Genomic DNA, 18378 nt, shown 5'->3' on the forward strand with positions numbered 1-18378 from the left:
CATAACTACAATTATTATAATTATAGATATTGATTTCTATGTACTTCCCATTCAATTTCCAGGACTATTGGAAGCATAACAATCATTTTATTTCTGAAATATGCAGATCTTTAAATAACTATCCATCTTAAAGAACAAGTTCGGTATTTTACACTTAAAGCCCTGTTTTCAGATTGTTTCTGATGAAATTGAACAGTTTTGACTGAAATTTCGACACATGCGGCTGCCCCGAGAATTTTCGGGTGTTTGTTGTATCACCTCCCACCTCCACAACGGCTGTATAGGTGCACTGAAACAATCCTTCCTAAAATGCATTAAACTTTCGTTTACAAAGACGTGAAACTCACCGAGTGCTCAGGGGTGTTCACTGATATGCTCACACAAAAATTGCTGCAAAAGATGCTTTCCAACAGGTGTTTTAGTATTCGTTGTAAACTTGTGTACCTATTTTCCCAAATGCCTCACACCCGTACTTTCTTTCGCTGAGAACTAGAATAATAGACACTCCAGCCCAGTTGGTGGCGATAATCCGCCTTTTCCAATTGCAAGAATACAAACAAAGTTCCCGGCCCGGAGTAATACCGTACCTTACAGCACATCTAATACAAGTCAATGGAGTTGGACAAAAATTACGATAAAACTTGTTGGAATGCGTCTTTTGCTGCGATTTTTGTGTGAGCATAGCAGTGAACACCCCTGACCACTCGGTGAGTTTCACGTCTTTGTAAATGAAAGTTTAATGCATTTTAGGAAGGATTGTTCCAGTGCACCTATAAACCCATTATAAAGGTGAGAGGTGATACAACAAACACCCGAAAATTCTCGGGGCAGCCGCATATGTCCAAATTTCAGTCAAAACCGTTCTATTTCATCATAAACAATTTGAAAACAGGGCTTTAAGTGTAAAATACCGAACTTGTCCTTTAAATCGCAAGTGTATTACTTATATTTGATAATTCTACATATTTAATTTGTCTTTATCTTTTGTTTATATATATATATATATAGGTCCTGCAATGAATAATCCTTACAGTATGTGTGCACACTTGCCAATTGAAACTCATTCACATTTAAAAAGAAAAAAATCTAACAAAGTAAACTTTTACTTTTAGGGGCTTTTGTGCATTATTTGGACATGAAGTGGAGAGTCGACTTGAAAATGTTACCGTGGGTTTACACCAGACGTCAAATTCGGGTCTACTGCGTCTAGTTTGCCGCTTGAACATTTTGGGCCCTATTTTAACGATCTGAAACGCAAGTGCGAAGCGCAAAGCGCAAGTGACTTTGTGGGCGGATCTTGGGCGCTGTTGCTATTTTCCCGGCAGGAGAAATAAGTCTTGCGCCAGGCGCAAATCAATAAGGGGTTGATGTGAATAGGTTCATTATTCATAGGTGTGGTTTGGGCGTAACGTCAAATAAACCAATCAGAACGCTATCCAACATTCCCTTTAAACGCAAGGGCACAAGTTCCATGGCGGGTTGCTATTATAATGACGGATTTACCAGGTGCACGCCAGGAGCGGTTCACAGCTGAGGAGACCCACGTTCTTGTAAGAGCAGTCAAAGACAGAGAAGTTGTTTTGTATGGGATGGGAGAAACCCGCCCAAATCAGCGTCGGTTAAACAGGCGTGAGAGGAAATAGCCACAATTGTCTCATCAGCTGGCTTCCCCATCGTTGCGCCAAACGCTACAATGATGTCAGGAGACGGGGGAATCTCAAGCTTGCCAGCATAAATCGGGCATGCCGTGTAACGGGAGGTGGATCTGTCTCTACACAGGACCTGACGCCAGCAGAGGACATCACTGCATCCACCCTCACCGCTGAAAGGGTTTGGGGGCATTGAAATTGGAAACTCAAGCAAGGTCCAATCCCAAAGTACACTTACAAATCAAGTTCATATACATTAAGGTTTCTTATGAAAACATTTTAATTATTATTTACATAAAATAAACGTAATGCAGCCACACAACAAACTTATAAAAATATTTTAACCGTTATTTGCATGAGAATTTTTTAACGCAGACACACAATAAATAAAAACTATCACCACAATGCTCACCACTATGATTTCCCTCATCTCATGTGTTAATTTTTTTTATTGTAACAATTAATGATTTGCAAAAATAACTGTTGCATCTGTGTAGATTAGATAAGCAATGCGCGTTGTGCTTGCTATACATTATGGTCAAGCATGCGCCCTTAAAATAGCATAATGAACAACGCGCAACGCGCCACTGACTTTAGACTATTTTTTTCTGGTTAGTAGCGCAATTGTTTTTTGAAACTGCAAAAAAGCATCAGGGATGGTTTGCGCCGGAACACGCCTCCTTTTTTGCGCTGAACCGCCCAGGGAGCGCAAGTTCATTCCCTAGTTTGCCGACGTGCGTCTGTGGAGGGAAAAAATACGAAATGATACATGCGTCACTGACAAAGTCAATTGCGCTGGGTGCAAGATAGGGCCCTTTGAGTTTACTCGCTTTATTTGCGCGTGAAATTCTAGTCATTGAGACATTCACGCGAAAATTCGTGTCATGGGAGGGGCTTCTGCGACTCAGCTCGCTTTCTGTAATCACGTCACTACTAGAGCAAGCTCCTGATTGGTTAACACAGCACGTTTTTCCGCCCAAGGTTAAAATTTTTCAAGAAGTGCGTTTGCCGCGGCAGCGCTCAATTCACGCCAATTGCATTTTGCGTGACCTCCAGATACATTGAACTTAACATTGAAATCACTCGCACTTAACGCCTCTACCGCGGCTGGTCTGAACGCAGCATTATGTGCAGGGAGATAAGGGAGCAGGATCTGCAAAAACCTAAAAGACAGAAATCAAACCCGGGTCACCGTGAGCGCACTGTACCGGATATGTCTGCTGACTAACCACTGGGCAATTGGCGCTGCCGTAAAGATGTATTTTTTTTAATCAAAAGTTGATAAAGCAGGTATATAAATATATGCTCACCTGTCCTTGGGACCAGGGTTCACCTTGCAGCCCTCCAGCAGAAACCGCACCACTTCCATGTGTCCTATAAACAACAGGGGAAATCTCTTTATCAATTTCTTTTGGAATTATATATACCGTATTTTCCGGACTACAAGTCACACTTTTTTTCATAGTTTGGCTGTTCCTGCGACTTATAGTCAGGTGCGACTTATGTCAAAATTAACATGAACCAAAATAAAACATTACTGTCTACAGCCACCAGATGGCGTTATATGCTGCTCCTCTAGCCTACCCCTGAAAAAATTAACTGAAAACAACTGAAACTGTAAACTTAAAGACAACTGAGAAAGACTTAACAAAATGCCCCCAAAAGAAAATTCTATTCTGCAGATTACAAACTGCAAATATGCAGCCAAAAAAAAACCATCTAAATAAATGTGACTTATAGTCCAGTGCGACTTATACATGTTTTTTTCCTCTTCATGATGCATTTATTGACTGATGCCACTTATACTCCGGAGCGACTTATAGTCCGGAAAATACGGTAATCAAAAATAAATCCTTTACAAACTAAGATCAGGGTTCCCACACCTTAGTTAACTTCAAAATCAAGGCCCTTTAAGGACTTTCCAGGTCCAATACCCTCAAATTCAAGGTCTAAATGTGGGGACACATTTCAAGTGAGAAAAAGGTTACATCCTGTTACCCTTTTAGATACATTGTTACAGTTCCCTTTCAAGGGAACTCGCGCTGCGTCACCGCGATGACACTTTGGGGACACCTACAGGTGCGTCTGAATATGTTTATCATATTCAACCAATGGTGAAGCATTTAAAGTGAACAGTTTAGTATGTGTGCTTAAATAGTCTAGAATTTTTATGATATTATCCTACACTACACAGGGTATAATTTGGATTTTTTTTCCAGAAAACTTCTTGCATGAAATAGATTCAAGCACTTTCAATGACCTGCATCTATGTATGTATATTTTCAAAAACTTCCCAGGGCCTTGACCCCCCCCCCCCCAGATTCACACACTTTCAAGGATTTCAAGGACCTGTGGGAACCCTGAAATTAAGCTGACAATAAAACAACTTGGTGTTATACCTTCAGCAGCTGCTACGTGCAGAGCTGTCCTGGAGTCATAATCCCGCTGCTCCATGTCCATGGATGACAACGCAAATCTGGATGACAAACACAAATTACAGATATTACAGCAAACAGACACTTCTAGTGAATAAATGATCAACTGTGTACCTTCTCAAAGCAGACACATCTCCTGTGTAGGCAGCAAAGAGAAGATTGATGACGGATTTCACCTGAAATTATAAGAGAAGAACTTTTGTGGAACCTTTATGTGGTTTGCTATGATGAAGGGATGGCAGAAAGACACTGATCTCCGTTTCTTTATCTCTAATAGATGAACAGAGAACCGGCAAGATTGAAACATAAAATGAACAATGCAAATGAAATAAAATGCATTAAAATATGATTACTTAATTGCTGGGATCTTCAAGTTTCTCAGATGGACCCACTGATGGGGGACAGAAAGACTATGCTGGGACCCTCTGTAACTGGTGCTGGCAACACCAAGGTCGTGGGTTTGATTTTGAGGGAATGCATGTCAGTTAAATCAATGTTTAAAGTATGTTTAAAGCAACTACACTTCAAAAAACTATTTTCAAGAAAAAAAATCTTAGTATTTTTGTCTTGTTTTCAGTAAAAATATCTAAAAAATCTTAAATTAAGAAGCTCTTTCCTTGATGAGCAAAACAACCCAAGAAAATAAGTCTAGTTTTCAGACCAAAAAGATCAAACTCAAGCGATTTTGTGCATAGAACAAGCAAAAAAATTTGCCAATGGGGTAAGCAATTTAATTTAGTGTTTAAGAAAAATGTTCAAGATTTTTTGCTTACCCCATTGGCAGATTTTTCGCTTGTTTCATTCACAAAATCACTTAAATTTGATCTTTTTGGTCTAAAAACTAGAGTTATTTTCTTGTGTGCTCATCAAGAAAAAACATCTTAATTTAAGAATTTTTAGATATTTTTACTGTAAACTACGGAGCCCTGCTAGGGTCAGGTGTGGAAAAAATAAAAGTCGTTTGTAAACTGTTCCCTCGGATTACTAAACCGTGCGCACGGATTAATAAACCGTGCCTTTAGTTTTACAATCCGTGCGCACGGTTTAGTAATCCGAGGGAACAGTTTACAAACGACTTTATTTTTTCCACACCTGACCCTAGCAGGGCTTCGTAAAAACAAGACAAAAATACTACAAATTTTTTTCTTGGAAATCATTTTTTGCAGTGTAGCGTCTAGCACAAATCTTAACGTACTAATTATTTTGTACAGTAAACCTCAAGTCTCATTAATGATTTGCATATTGTATGATATTTTAACATAATTTATTATGATTACATTTCAAAGCCAATTTTAAGCCAACCAAGCCATGCAAAAAAAAACCTGAAACTACCTTTGTAATGACATACATTTGAAGAGCTTAGATGCAAAACCATCTAACTTTGTCTGACATGTTTTCTTGTAAATGAGTTTTTTCAAACCGGTAATTCTGAATGGCCTGACTCAGGCTGGGATTTAATGGATTTAAAGCTTAAGTATTTAATAATCGTATATGCGCCGAGAGCATTCAGTATATCATTCTCACTTTTGGCGGAGGTGGCGTTTAAAGGCTTTTGCATCTGAGCTCCTCATTTGTTTGTGTATCAAATGATACTGTGCTAATAAAGTCACTCATATATTTATTATCACATGTTAAAGTTACATGAACAAATTAAGTAAATATGATTATACAGTTTCACATTACTAGGCTAAGAGCAAAACACATGCGATTCAAATTCAAAATGATTCATTATAATATTTCTCAAAATCACTAATTTGCATTAAAACGGCATCAAATGAATAATAAAGAAGCAAAAGAGCCACATGGTCACAGAAACGAAGGTCTTCATTTAAGTTTCTACTCTTATATTTGTTCACAGACTGAATATTTGTCAATAGTAGGGCTGTGTATCAGCAAGAATCTGTCGTTACGATGCATTGGGTTGCGATATGATACAATGCTATGTGCTGCGTCACTGTACGCAAGGCGATATATTGGGATATTTTTTATTTTGGGAATAATTTAGGATATAGTTCTAGGAAGGCTGTCATCAAGAACACACCACCATGTGTCAAACAGTAGGGATGTAAACTAAAATTTTTTTTACTGATATTGCTGTGTTGTTGTTTTTTCTTAGAACCAATACAGTATCAGCAAACAAAATATCCTGATTGCACATGTATCGATATTGCCTAACACCACTAGTCAACAGACTGAATTTGTACATATAAATTACTGTTTGAAGATCTTTGTGTTTTTTGCACGCCAGGATAAACAGGATTGTCTAGGATCAATAAGATTAATGGAATGCCAATAACAAGGTTCTGGAAATTGATCATGTAAAACAGCACAGGAACTGTGATTCACTGCATTAACAGGTACTGAAATACAGTGTCTGGATTCCCAAAACCCTTTGATTCATACATTTAATTTCTGTTTCCTGGAAAAAAATGCTTTTATAGAGATTGAAGCCCATGAGATATTTTGAAGTTTAATGATTGAGAATATCAGTGGAGGCTGGTGACTTCTCCTCCAAGCGGCGCAAATTTAAAATGTGTGTTGGGAGTGTCATGTACAAAATATGTGTTTGTTGCATCATGTAAACCATATGCATCACGTGTTTTGTCAAATTAAATGCCTGCTGCACACACGTCAAAACCGTTTATGATCAAAGAGACGCACACATTCACAAAATACACGCAAGACACTTACTTAACAGTAAACTCTGATCACACATGAAATTATGCGAGTATTTGACAAACACGAGCGTCTCTTCCATCATAAACCCTTCAGACGCGTCTGCAACAGGCACATATTTTGACAAAACACGTGATGCACACGGGTTCCCTCGACGCGCCGAACACATATTTTGAAATGACGACCACACACATGACGGGCTACATACATGTTGTGACGAACTTCGCATTGTGCCCCTCAAAAAAAGAAGTCACCGGTCGCCACTGGAGAATATACACAGAAATATATATGTTAGGTACATTTCATAAGTACATCAATATCTATGACTTGTTTTTATGTCTGGGAATCCAAATTTTTCCATGATTCTGGGAAACCACAAATTTGTTTAATGTGATATTTTTTCTCTTAACAGTGATTAAACCCATGCAAAAGTAAATGCAAAAAGCTGTTTTCATGCAGGTTGAAACCATACCGAATCAAATCAATCTGATCAGAACGGAATTTTAATTTTATTTAAAGACTTTGAAAATTATTTCAAACAGTCAGATAAAAAGCAAACGAAGAAGCATTAAGGCTGTTTTAGCTTGCTTATCCAAAAACATAGATGAAAGTAACAAGAACAACATAAATTTCAGGTAACAATGAGATGAGATGAAATATATTTATTATGATACAAAACGTAAAACCAGGACAAGTTACAGTACATAAATACACAATGAGAAAACAGAATAAAAATACACAACTGTTTATGAGGGTGAGACAGGTTACAACCAAAATCAGGTCATGGTAAAATGTGTATAAAAATTAGGTAATGAGCGTGAGCTGTTACTACAATAAGTCAGAGAGCTGTTATACTGCAAAAAGCTCATCTGTTTTGTTAAAAAATGTCAGTGAGGACATGAAAATCACACCCAATGTATAATCAAAAGGTCCAGTAACACTAGCAGCACAAAACATCAAATCATGTAACATGACATGAAAATAAAGCACACATACAGCAGTCGTAATATATATATAGGCAGACATGCAGTGATATTCACGCTTGTGAATGCATGTACAGTAGCAATATATGCAACAATAAAAGGATAAAATGAAACCCTTTGTACAATGAAAACTATATGAATTAATAAACGAAACAGCCTGATGAGGGCAGTGTCTATCCAATAATAAAGCGTACTTTAAAAGATTATAAAAGCTCAGCTTCATATGAACCCAATTGATAAGGTGCGTAACATTTTTGCACTGCAAAAATGATTTTCTTATTTAGTATTTTTGTCTTGTTTTCAGTACAAATATCTAAAAAAAAATTAAAATTAAGATGCATTTTCTTGATGAGCAAATTGACCCAAGAAAAAGAGTCTAGTTGTTAGAGAAAAAATATTTAATTTAATTGAATTTGTACTTAAAACAAGCAAAAATATCTGCCAATGGGGTGAGAAAAAAAACTTGAAATAAGTTTTTTTTACTTAAACACTGCAAAAATGATTTAAAAAAATCTTATTATTATTAAATTAAGATGCTTTTTCTTGATGAGCAAAACAACCAAAGAAAACAAGTCTAGCTTCCAGTCCGAAAATATCAAATTTAAGCGATTTTGTGCATAAAACAAGCAAAAAAAAAAAAAAAATCTGCCAATGGGGTAAGCAAAAAATCTTGAAAATTTTTCTTAAACACTTTTTGCTTGTTTTTTACACAAAATCACTTAAATGTGATATTTTTGCTCTAAAAACCAGACTTATTTTCTTGGGTCGTTTTGCTCATCAAGAAAAAGCATCTTCATTTAAGAATTTTTTTATGTTTTTACTGAAAACAAGACAATAATTTTTTTTTTTGCAGTGTTAATTCAAGAAACATGTTCTTACCCCATTGGCAGATATTTTGCCTGTTTTAAGCACAAATTCACTTAAATATGTATATTTTTTTCTAAAAACTAGACTTATTTTCTTGTGTTTTTTGATGAGCAAAATGACCTATCTCAATATAAGAATTTTTAGATGTTTCTACTGAAAACAAGACAAAAATACCAAGTAAAAAAGTCATTTTGGCAGTGCACTGCAAAAAATGATTTTCAAGAAAAAAAATTATAGTATTTTTGTCTTGTTTTCAGCAGAAACATCCAACATTTCCCAAACCAAGATGCTTTCCCCTAATGAGCAAAACGACCCAAGAAAACAAGCATTTTTTAGACCAAAAATATCAAATTTAAGTGATTTTGTGCATAAAACAAGCAAAAAAAATCTGGCAATGGGGTAAGCAATTTTTTCTTGAATTTTTCTTGAATTTAGTGTTTAAGAAAAATGTTCAAGATTTTTTTGCTTACCCCATTGGCAGATTTTTATGCACAAAAACACCTTAATTTGATATTTTTGGTCCAAAAAATGCTTATTTTCTTGGGTCATTTTGCTCATCAAGAAAAAGCATCTTAATTTAAGAATTTTTTGATATTTCTACTGAAAACAAGACAAAAATACCAAGTAAAAAAGTCATTTTTGCAGTGTAGCAATAGATGTAAAAATTTGAAAGAATCCAAATGCAAGATCTGTGATGAATACTCAGTATTTCATTACAGAAGTGCCCTCAGGTACAGGCTTACCAAGAATGTGTAATGACTAAAAATTTATAGCTAACTAAATGTAACCAAAACCAAGCAGCTGATTGGAGTCGAAGTATTCGGACTGCAAGGTCATAATCAAATGGCATTATCCTAAGGGAAAATATGTTAACTATTCTTTTAACAAACCTGGCTGACCTTTACTAGAAAAAACACACGCCGACTTATGTGTGTGTTTGTAACACCATAAAGATAAAATCCATAGAAAGTGTTGCAACACTACTAATATCATTACAGGCTATGTATGGCAGAGTTAAATATATGACCAAAACGTTTAAACGTAACATAAAAGTGAACCACCTGCAATCTGTTCAACACTTGCTGGTCTAGACGGAAAAAAGTTAGGCCTCAAAAATGCACTGACTACTAGCTACACGAGATGTAAACACAATCCAAACGTCCCAGGAAATAATGTCTTTGGTAAAAACCCCTGACAACCAGAAGAGAACCGAGCTGTCCTCCACCAAGAGAATCATCAAGTAAGAAGACTTTGGTCAGAACCACATATACGATATATATACACTACATACGGTGGCCAAAATTACAATCCACTGAAATTCATTAAAAATAAATAACTGCATTGATAACATACTGTATATAAATATATACTGTCAAACAGCCCCCACAGTTGAGTCAGGTCCATTTTAGTTCTGCTCTCCATCCTTATCCATCCTATAGACTACAGTAGTGGAGCTGTCTTCATTGCACTCGATAGGCAAGACCTTTCTCCAAAAATTGTCTTTAAGAGCTAACTCTTGTTGAAGGCTCTCGTAATCCATCGGTCCAAAGGTGAGCCGCTGTGTAACATGGAGAATGTATTAGTTTAAGTGCGCCTCCGGAGATGGGCTGGATTTCGAAGTCAACAAAAACAAAACCTTTCTATTCACAATGGAGCTGGAATTTTCAAATTCCCAATACATCAGTACAAAGGTCAAAATGGCCTTCTGTCTTATTGTGCAAACAAATGACTCTTAGAGCATAAATTGCACATTACATCAAGGTTAGCTCATGATCATTATTAACCAGGCCCACACAGAATCTGCACGCGCTCAACTCGTGAAGAAGAATTAACATAACCGTAAAGCACGAATTCCCACCCCTGACGTATATGCTAGCAGCTTGAGCTCACGTCATTGTTTGAGCGATACTAAACTTTTCTGCCATTAACACAGACACGCCGCAGATTTTGTCTGGGCCTGCACATGGCAAGCAAAAAAAAAAAAAAAAAAACTCATCCAGATAAACATGCAAAAGCTGACATTCGACATGCAGAATCAACTCTCATGCACAGCTGAAAGGATTCGATCTCCAAAGACCTACAAAACCGACTACACTTTTAGAGTTTAGTGCAGATATGTAATGTCAAAATATTCCTGTAGGGCAGTGCTTCTCAAATAGTGGGGCGGGACCCCCAGGGGGGGCTCGAAGCGACACCAGGGGGGGCGCGTGAGACCCCGGGGAAAATACTTTTCAGGAAGTGATTTTTTTGCACCGTCACTTAAAGACATTACACCCCAAACATGCTGATAAGCCGCTTGCGTTTTTTATTATTATTTATTGATTATATTTAATTAAATTTTTCAGTACTAAATGGTCAAAAAATATACTGTAAATAAGGATAGATTTTTTTATTTCAGGCAAATTGATGCATTTTTAGTCTTTTCTGTTACAGACTAAAAAACAATGTTAATAAAGTTATTCTTTGTTGTAAGTTGATTGATATTTCTTTTTTTGTGTTTTCTTTAATGTTAATAAGGATACAATGTTTTGCAGATGTGTAATTTTATAGACAAATTATACTATTTACAGTCGCGCCGGAGAGTTGGGGGGGGCGCGAAATGTTTACTTCTTCCTAAGGGGGGCGTGAGAGAAAATAATTGAGAAGCACTGCTGTAGGGGGAGTAATGTGCGTAAAGCTACACAAGACTGCTGTGTTTAGTGGAAAAACGTTTCCATTGCGATATTCTCCGATTCAGAGTCTTTGGTAAATAATTAGTATACGTGCAGTCAATCGTACAAAATGTGGTGTAGTGTGCCGATGGAGCACGTGGCAAGGGCAAAGCTGGCAGTCAAATGGAAGATGGCACTCACCCGCTGTTCCCCTCCCTCACGACGAGGGTCGAGCTTCTTAGCGAAATGCCTCAGGTTGTCGTAGTTGTGGAAATTGAACAATGACACCAAATCCTAAAAAAAAGAGACCAAAGTGTCAGAGACCAGCTTTGTTGTTTAAGCAAAGTTTTTCACTCTCTTTATTAAAATACAAACAAAAAATACAGGAAATATGTACAAACATTTTCAGAACAAAATGACGACTTCTGGCAAACGTCAGTATTTATTGTCATCTTTCTTGGCACTAAGCACATCTTGAACTCTTTTGAGGAAACTGAAGTCATTAGATTTGAATAAGAAATGATTCATTTTAGTTTAAAAGAGCCTGCCTATTCTGTTTTTTAAAACTGCATATGAACTAGGGCTGGGTGATAGAGCTAAAATGTTTATCATCAATATATAACGCGTCATTCAATAGCGATAAATATTGATCGAACTACAGTGATCGAATTTTGGCCATAGTGCCTTACCCCATCAACTTGACCAAATGTGACCCTGTCTGTAAAATCCATGCCAAAGTCTCATAATCTAATAATGAGATTAGGAGCATCAAACTTTGGTTTCAGTCATTGATTTTTGACATGAGCTTACCCAGTTAATAGTAAAGATATCAAGGATATACTTATACACAGAATGTTCTTTAAATTACGTAGAAAATCCCTAAAAATGACTTCAGCTGGGTTTTTACAGAACCTTTGGTTCCCTTGTAGGGGTCATCGTACGCAGAGCATATTGTAGTTCATGTTAATGCTGAATTCATCTGGACACAGAGAGTAATGAAAGACTCCTTGACCTTTAACAAGGGTCTGACAGGCTCTGCTTTAGGTCACTTCACGGATACATGCTAATGAGTTTGCATTGTGGGATTAAGCAAAGGTTAAATACTGAGAATAAACATCATAAACAGGCCTTAGCCTGTTTATGAGTTGTTTTCCAAAGTTACAAGCCACTCAGCATTTTTACTGGCCACAATTTTGTTTGTATAATACATTTTATATGATTAAAGGTCATGTTCATCCTGATCCCATTTTTTAAACCCTAGTTAGTGTGTAATGTTGTTATAATAGCATAAATAATACCTGTAAAATGAAGCTCAAAGTTCACATCCAGGCGATATATTTTCTTTAACAAAATTCGCCTTTCAAAGCCTACAGCGAACGGCTGGTTTTGACCATTTGATACTACAAAATTAAATTAAATATAATCAATAAATAATAATAAAAACTCAAGCGGCTTATCAGCGTGATTGGGGTGTAATGTCTTTAAGTGACAGTGCAAAAAATATCACTTCCTGAAAAAGTATTTTCCCCGGGGTCTCGCGCACCCCCCTGGTGTCGCTTCGAGCCCCCCCTGGGGGTCCCACTGGATTAAGCGAAGGTTAAATACTGAGAATAAACATCATAAAGATGGCACCTTAAAACAGCTTTATACAACATATGTTTACGATTCTAAAAATTAATTACATAATACTTTTAAATTAAGATATTAATGTAACTACTGAACATTTGTATCGATCATCACATGCTGTTGCCGCCCCCTGCTTTGCATTTTGCTTAAATTGCAATTCATGTGTCGGTTCGATCTACATGATCCAATCTTTGCCATTATACGAGCAGAACTTATCAGGTAAATGTATGCGAATATGCAAATGAGAAAATTCACACACCGTGCAGAACTGGATGCCTCTGACGCTGTTGCCGAGCTTGTCCAACGGAGGAGACCAGCACATGATGCCCATCACATTGGGCACAACAAGCAAAATACCTCCAGAAACACCCGACTTGGCCGGAAGACCCACCTTAACAAAAAATAAACAAGACAACTAGTATTAAATACATTTTTAAGTGATTAAACACGGTAGCTGCTTTCTAGCTAAATGGTGCTTAGCTGGTAGACCACCTAGTGGGTACCATAGTTTTGTATACATAAATTCGTCATTCAACCACTCCACATATGTTGCTGTGTCCACCAAAAACATTGTGCATTTAATCAAATTAATACAACTGCAATGACTTGATGAGGGCTGATGACTGTAAATGTTAAAGTGTGATGATCTGGTAAAACACAGCCAGCAGTTGGTGAGTGGGTGCACATAATGAAGGTGCGACTGCATGTGGGAGCTGTTGTGTTATAAATGTGTGTGAATCTACATGCATGAAAACTTACATGGAAGGCGAACTGTCCGGAGAAGTCGTACATGCCGCAGGAGTGCATGAGGCTAAGGGTGTTTCGCACGGCCTCTGGGTTCAGCACACGCTCGCCTGTGATTGGACAGAATCCGCCGTTGGCTAGCGTGGCAGCCATGACACTAGCGCTTTCGCACGTTACTTCAATAGAGCACAGCTGCACAACACAAACAGCATGTAAACATTAACAAATGGTTTAATATGCAAGAGCTTTGCTAGGTATTGCATTAATTAAAAATAGGGTAAAAAAAATCAAACTTTTTGGGGTAATTTATGACGCATCTGAATATCATCTACAGTAAGCCAATTTTGATGATTTTTGTTTTAAGTTCATGTAGTTTGTGTAGCTCGCTTTGAATAAAAACATCTACCAAATGCATAAATGTAAATTTGGGCATCTGATCAGAGTCTTCAGGATTTAAGTGCCTGGTTGTAGTGTCTTCAAATATTTCAGTCATATAAAAGTCTTTGATAGCTAGTGTGGCCATCTGAGGGCTCAACACCCAATGAATTTAAATGTGTGCAGAAACCGCAATCTCATTTCACACGAGTCATCAAAGGACATTCATCAGACTGCACAACTAAAAGTGTCTCTATAGGTGTCTCCGTACACACCTGAAAGTAGAGGTCCAGGACAGCCGTCATATCAGTACCATCTGGAAAGCACTAGATAAAAAGAACAAAAGGTTAATGTTGGGCCAGTATCAAAGCTCACACAATCCAAACAAGCAAAGCATCTGCAGGGAAGAGCGACAGAAATACAGAGATGGCTGGTGCAATAATCAGAGATAACAGGGATGTCATAAAATCACATAGAAAAATGGCTTGTGATACAAACCTTCTTCTCTTTCAGATAGTAACCAATAGCGAAATTCCTATCTCCTGACTCACGCTCCGATTGGAATCTAGATCACGATAGACACAAGCATTCAGATGCTTTAATCAAATGCAACACACATGCTATACTTGTCACAGACAATTTATCTTTCTCTTTTTCCTTTGGTTAATGCTCTGTGCTCATTCTGTAAAATGTTAGCTTTTAACTCTTTCCCCGCCATTGACGAGTTATCTCGTCAATTAAGAGAAAACATTTGCATAAAAAATACGTCTCTGAAGAATTTTCATGTTAATCTGCAATACCGTGATTTTTTAGTTTATGAAGTACTTATTTTATGAAGAAACTGAAGCCAAAATGTTATTTACTTATTTTAAACTATGGGCCCTATTTTAACGATCTAAGCGCACAGCCTAAACGGGCGTGTCCAATTTCACTTTTGCTAATTTAACGACGGGAAAAAAGCACACGGCCTAAAAGGGTTGTTCCCATTCTCTTAATGAGTAATGAATGTGTTTTGGGTGTAACGTGCAATCAACCAATGAGAGTATCAGCTCTCATCCCCTTTAAAAGCCAGTTGGGCCTGGCGCCTTGCCTAATTCCTATTTAGAAAGCGGAATTCATTTTCGTTTTCATTTTTATTTAAATTGTTTTTTTTTTTAATTAAAACCTTTAAAAGCAGCTTTCTTTCAGTCATAGAAGTAAAAATAGCAGGCTTTAAATTACTGTAAATGTACTGATATCCTATATAATCAATGTAATCTCATGAAATAATTTGCAAATATGCAAGAAAAGGTTTGTACTCTAAAAATACTTTATTTGTAACAAACAAGAGATAAAGAACTTACAAACGTGGGGAGAGCCGTTTCAGCACCATGGTTTTTTTTAAAAGCATTACTTAAAAATGTTTCTCATCTCACCATATCCACAGGTACAGAGTCATTATATACAATAAATCCGTGGGGTAGCATTTGAAATAAGATTTAAGAATAGATGCATTTGTTTAAAGCAAAGCATTTATTTACTTATTTACTTCATTTGCTACAGGTGAAGCAGCTCTTTACGCCTTCTAACGTCTCATAATCGGTCCTCATTTATGTCCAAGAGACTCAATAATAATCTTTTACATTTTAATCCTTTCATTTTTCATATTTTAAAGCATTTTTGTGCTGCTACGCATCAATGTATGTGATAAGCAAACACGCGCTGTCGTCCCGTTTATAGGTGCATATTACCAACGCGCTTATTAAATAACAATAACAGTATTGCGCCATTGACTTTAGACCAGGTTTTAGTTGGTCAATGGCGTAGTCTATTTAAGTTGCCTCAAAATAGCAACGCGCCAACAATGTGCCTGCCCTGAACACACCTCGTTTTCAAACCAGAACGCCCATGAGCGCAAGATTGGGCGCAAATGCATTTGCAATTTTAACAAGGTGGCGCTAAACGTGAAAATGATCATTGCGGCGGGTTTGAAACTAGCAAAAGACACTTGTGTCGCGCATTGCGCCAGGTGTATGATAGAGCCCTATATATGTTTTGATAATCATTCTGAATCTGAACAAAATTCCTTCACAAAAAATTCAATTATTTCAGCTTTTTGGTTGAAAAAATTTGCACTTTTTAAAGACAAATTCCCATATTTAAGAGTTTATAAGCAGAGAAAAATAATATAGATAGGTTGAAACCTTTTTTTCATTTTGTTTGTGCATTGTTTGTTGACATATTTTTAGAAGAAATATTTACTGGAAGGCATTTTGTGAAACTTTTGTAAAAAAAAAAATCACAAAAAATGCTGGCGGGCAACTTTTAAAAAAATGGCTGGCGGGGAATGAGTTAATAAGTATCCACATAAAAGCAGTCGAAACAAAATGTCATAAGACACCCACAAAACTGATAGCCCAATGCATATGCTATCTTACGTTGCATTGCTGAAGCCGACATATTCATTTCCTGCCATCTTCTTTAGGAAGTTCATCATCTGCGAATCAGAACAGTCGAATTAAAACAGCACCAGTGAGAAAAGTACCAGTAAATATCAATGAGAGCTGTAATGGGATTTCACTCACATAATCAAACTTCTCAGCATTGCCTGCCCCCTGCTGAAAAACACACAAAAATGTGTACAATGGTTAGAATGAAAAAGGAGATTTTTATTCTATATAAATGATCAGTGCAAAACTCAAATCAATTATTAGTCTGTGGTTAGAAATCAATGAGAGGAGAGACTACTGTAAGATGAACCTTAATAATGATCATGTCATAACTCAACTATGGTAAAGTATTGTTATTTTCTACAAAGGAAATGATGATGAACCGCTACAGAACAGAAACTTGAGTTAAACTGTATATCAAGACCTGTACGCTAGGAAAAACGGAGTAAATGTGAATCAGCCATGTGTATATAACATCCCCTAAAAGGGTTTGTGTGTATAAGACAAGGCTGGGAACAGGTTGTTCAAGAATGAGCTCAATTTCAATATCTAAACTAGATGTCCAAAAACACGATGTCTGACTCAAGCGGCTTTGGGACTAAAAGTTTCACATGTGCCTCAGACACAGGTCGAGTACAATATTAGCGCCTCTGGTAAAATTAAAATGAATGTGTTTTTGCGAACGGACCAGAGAAGACCCGAACGATCTCGCGTGTGTGCATCGAGTCCTTTTCCAACCCCCCTCTGTTTGCCAAGAGCGCTTGCGACATTGTGCGGCTGGCGGTAGATAATTTTTCTTTAAGCCAGACCTGTCAATCAATTTTAAATGCACACTTTAGCGTGTCGTCGTCAGATAACAAATGAAAACAAATTGAGCAGCAGGCCAAATTGTTTGCGAGCCCACCACCCAGCAAAAAATTATTTTCAAGAAAAACAATTCTTAGTTTTTTTTGTCTTGTTTTCAGTAAAAATATCTAAAAATTCTTAAATTAAGATGCTTCTTCTTGATTAGTAAAATGACCCAAGAAAATAAGTCTAGTTTTTATAGACCAAAAATATAAAATTTAAGTGATTTTGTGCATAAAACATTCTTGAATTTTTCTTGAATTTAGTCTTTAAGAAAAATGTTCAAGATTTTTTTGCTTAAATCACTTAAATGTCATATTTTTGGTCTAAAAACTGGACTTATTTTCCTGGGTTGTTCCGCTCATCAAGAAAAAGCATCTTAATCTAAGAATTTTTAAAAATATTTTTTACTGAAAACAAGACTCGTCGGTGCGGTTTAAATTCAGGGAAAAAAATTGCCAGGGGTCGGGTCAGACTCGGGTCTAATTTGCCACCGAATGTTCGGCAACCAAAACTATTCGACGGGAAATAAAATGTTTTTTGGTATTTTCACTTATTCGTCCGAACACCGAAAATACAAATAATTTTCTAACCTTTGGTGCATGACAAATTATGTGTATAAAGGAACAGTGACGAAGTGCTGCAAACTAAGTGCTCTTCCGCCATACAATATAGTTTCGCCTCAAATCGTCACGTTTTATTTTGTGCCACCATACTTACTCGTGTAACTACTCATGTAACAGTCTTTAAATAGGGAAAACATGGAAGTGTTTGGTGGCTTCTAATGTCATCCCTGTTTGGATCCTAAAGAATGAATGGGGCTAGGCTAAATGCTAACACATTCATGACGCGCTGTACTAAGAGTAAGTGCACGCATTGAAAAAAGATAGGTATGAATTAATTTGTCTAAGTTGAAGTAACAACATAGTAAAATATTGAAAAACAGCGGCGTTTTCCTTTAATGCTACATAGATTAGCATTCAATGTCGCCTTTACAACCTGCATATTTGTATGATCCGTCAAGCCATCATCACAGTTAGATTATATTGGGAGAATAAGCTGAAAACAAGATAATAACACACAGCCACGGCTGGTCT

The 18378-nt window shown here is 36.9% G+C and overlaps 1 protein-coding gene across 7 annotated transcripts in view; it reads right to left on the reverse strand.

Moving 5' to 3' along the window:
* The window catches only part of glsb (glutaminase b), a 47231-nt gene that overhangs the window by 1438 nt on the left and 27415 nt on the right, over nucleotides 1-18378 (reverse strand). For 3 of the 7 annotated variants that reach the window (XM_073854644.1, XM_073854641.1, XM_073854639.1), the window contains 10 exons: nucleotides 16571-16603; nucleotides 16424-16482; nucleotides 14505-14571; nucleotides 14282-14332; nucleotides 13647-13823; nucleotides 13147-13278; nucleotides 11463-11555; nucleotides 4199-4260; nucleotides 4049-4125; nucleotides 2960-3023 (listed from right to left, as the gene is read on the reverse strand). In XM_073854644.1, coding sequence (XP_073710745.1) covers nucleotides 2960-3023; nucleotides 4049-4125; nucleotides 4199-4260; nucleotides 11463-11555; nucleotides 13147-13278; nucleotides 13647-13823; nucleotides 14282-14332; nucleotides 14505-14571; nucleotides 16424-16482; nucleotides 16571-16603 — 815 coding nt within the window. Of the gene's footprint in view, nucleotides 1-2959; nucleotides 3024-4048; nucleotides 4126-4198; nucleotides 4261-9149; nucleotides 10169-11462; nucleotides 11556-13146; nucleotides 13279-13646; nucleotides 13824-14281; nucleotides 14333-14504; nucleotides 14572-16423; nucleotides 16483-16570; nucleotides 16604-18378 lie in introns of those variants that run through there. The other 4 variants (XM_073854645.1, XM_073854640.1, XM_073854643.1 and 1 more) reach the window with 3 other exon arrangements.

This window comes from Misgurnus anguillicaudatus, chromosome 17 (genome assembly GCF_027580225.2).
Source record: "Misgurnus anguillicaudatus chromosome 17, ASM2758022v2, whole genome shotgun sequence".
Lineage (NCBI taxonomy): Eukaryota > Metazoa > Chordata > Actinopteri > Cypriniformes > Cobitidae > Misgurnus > Misgurnus anguillicaudatus.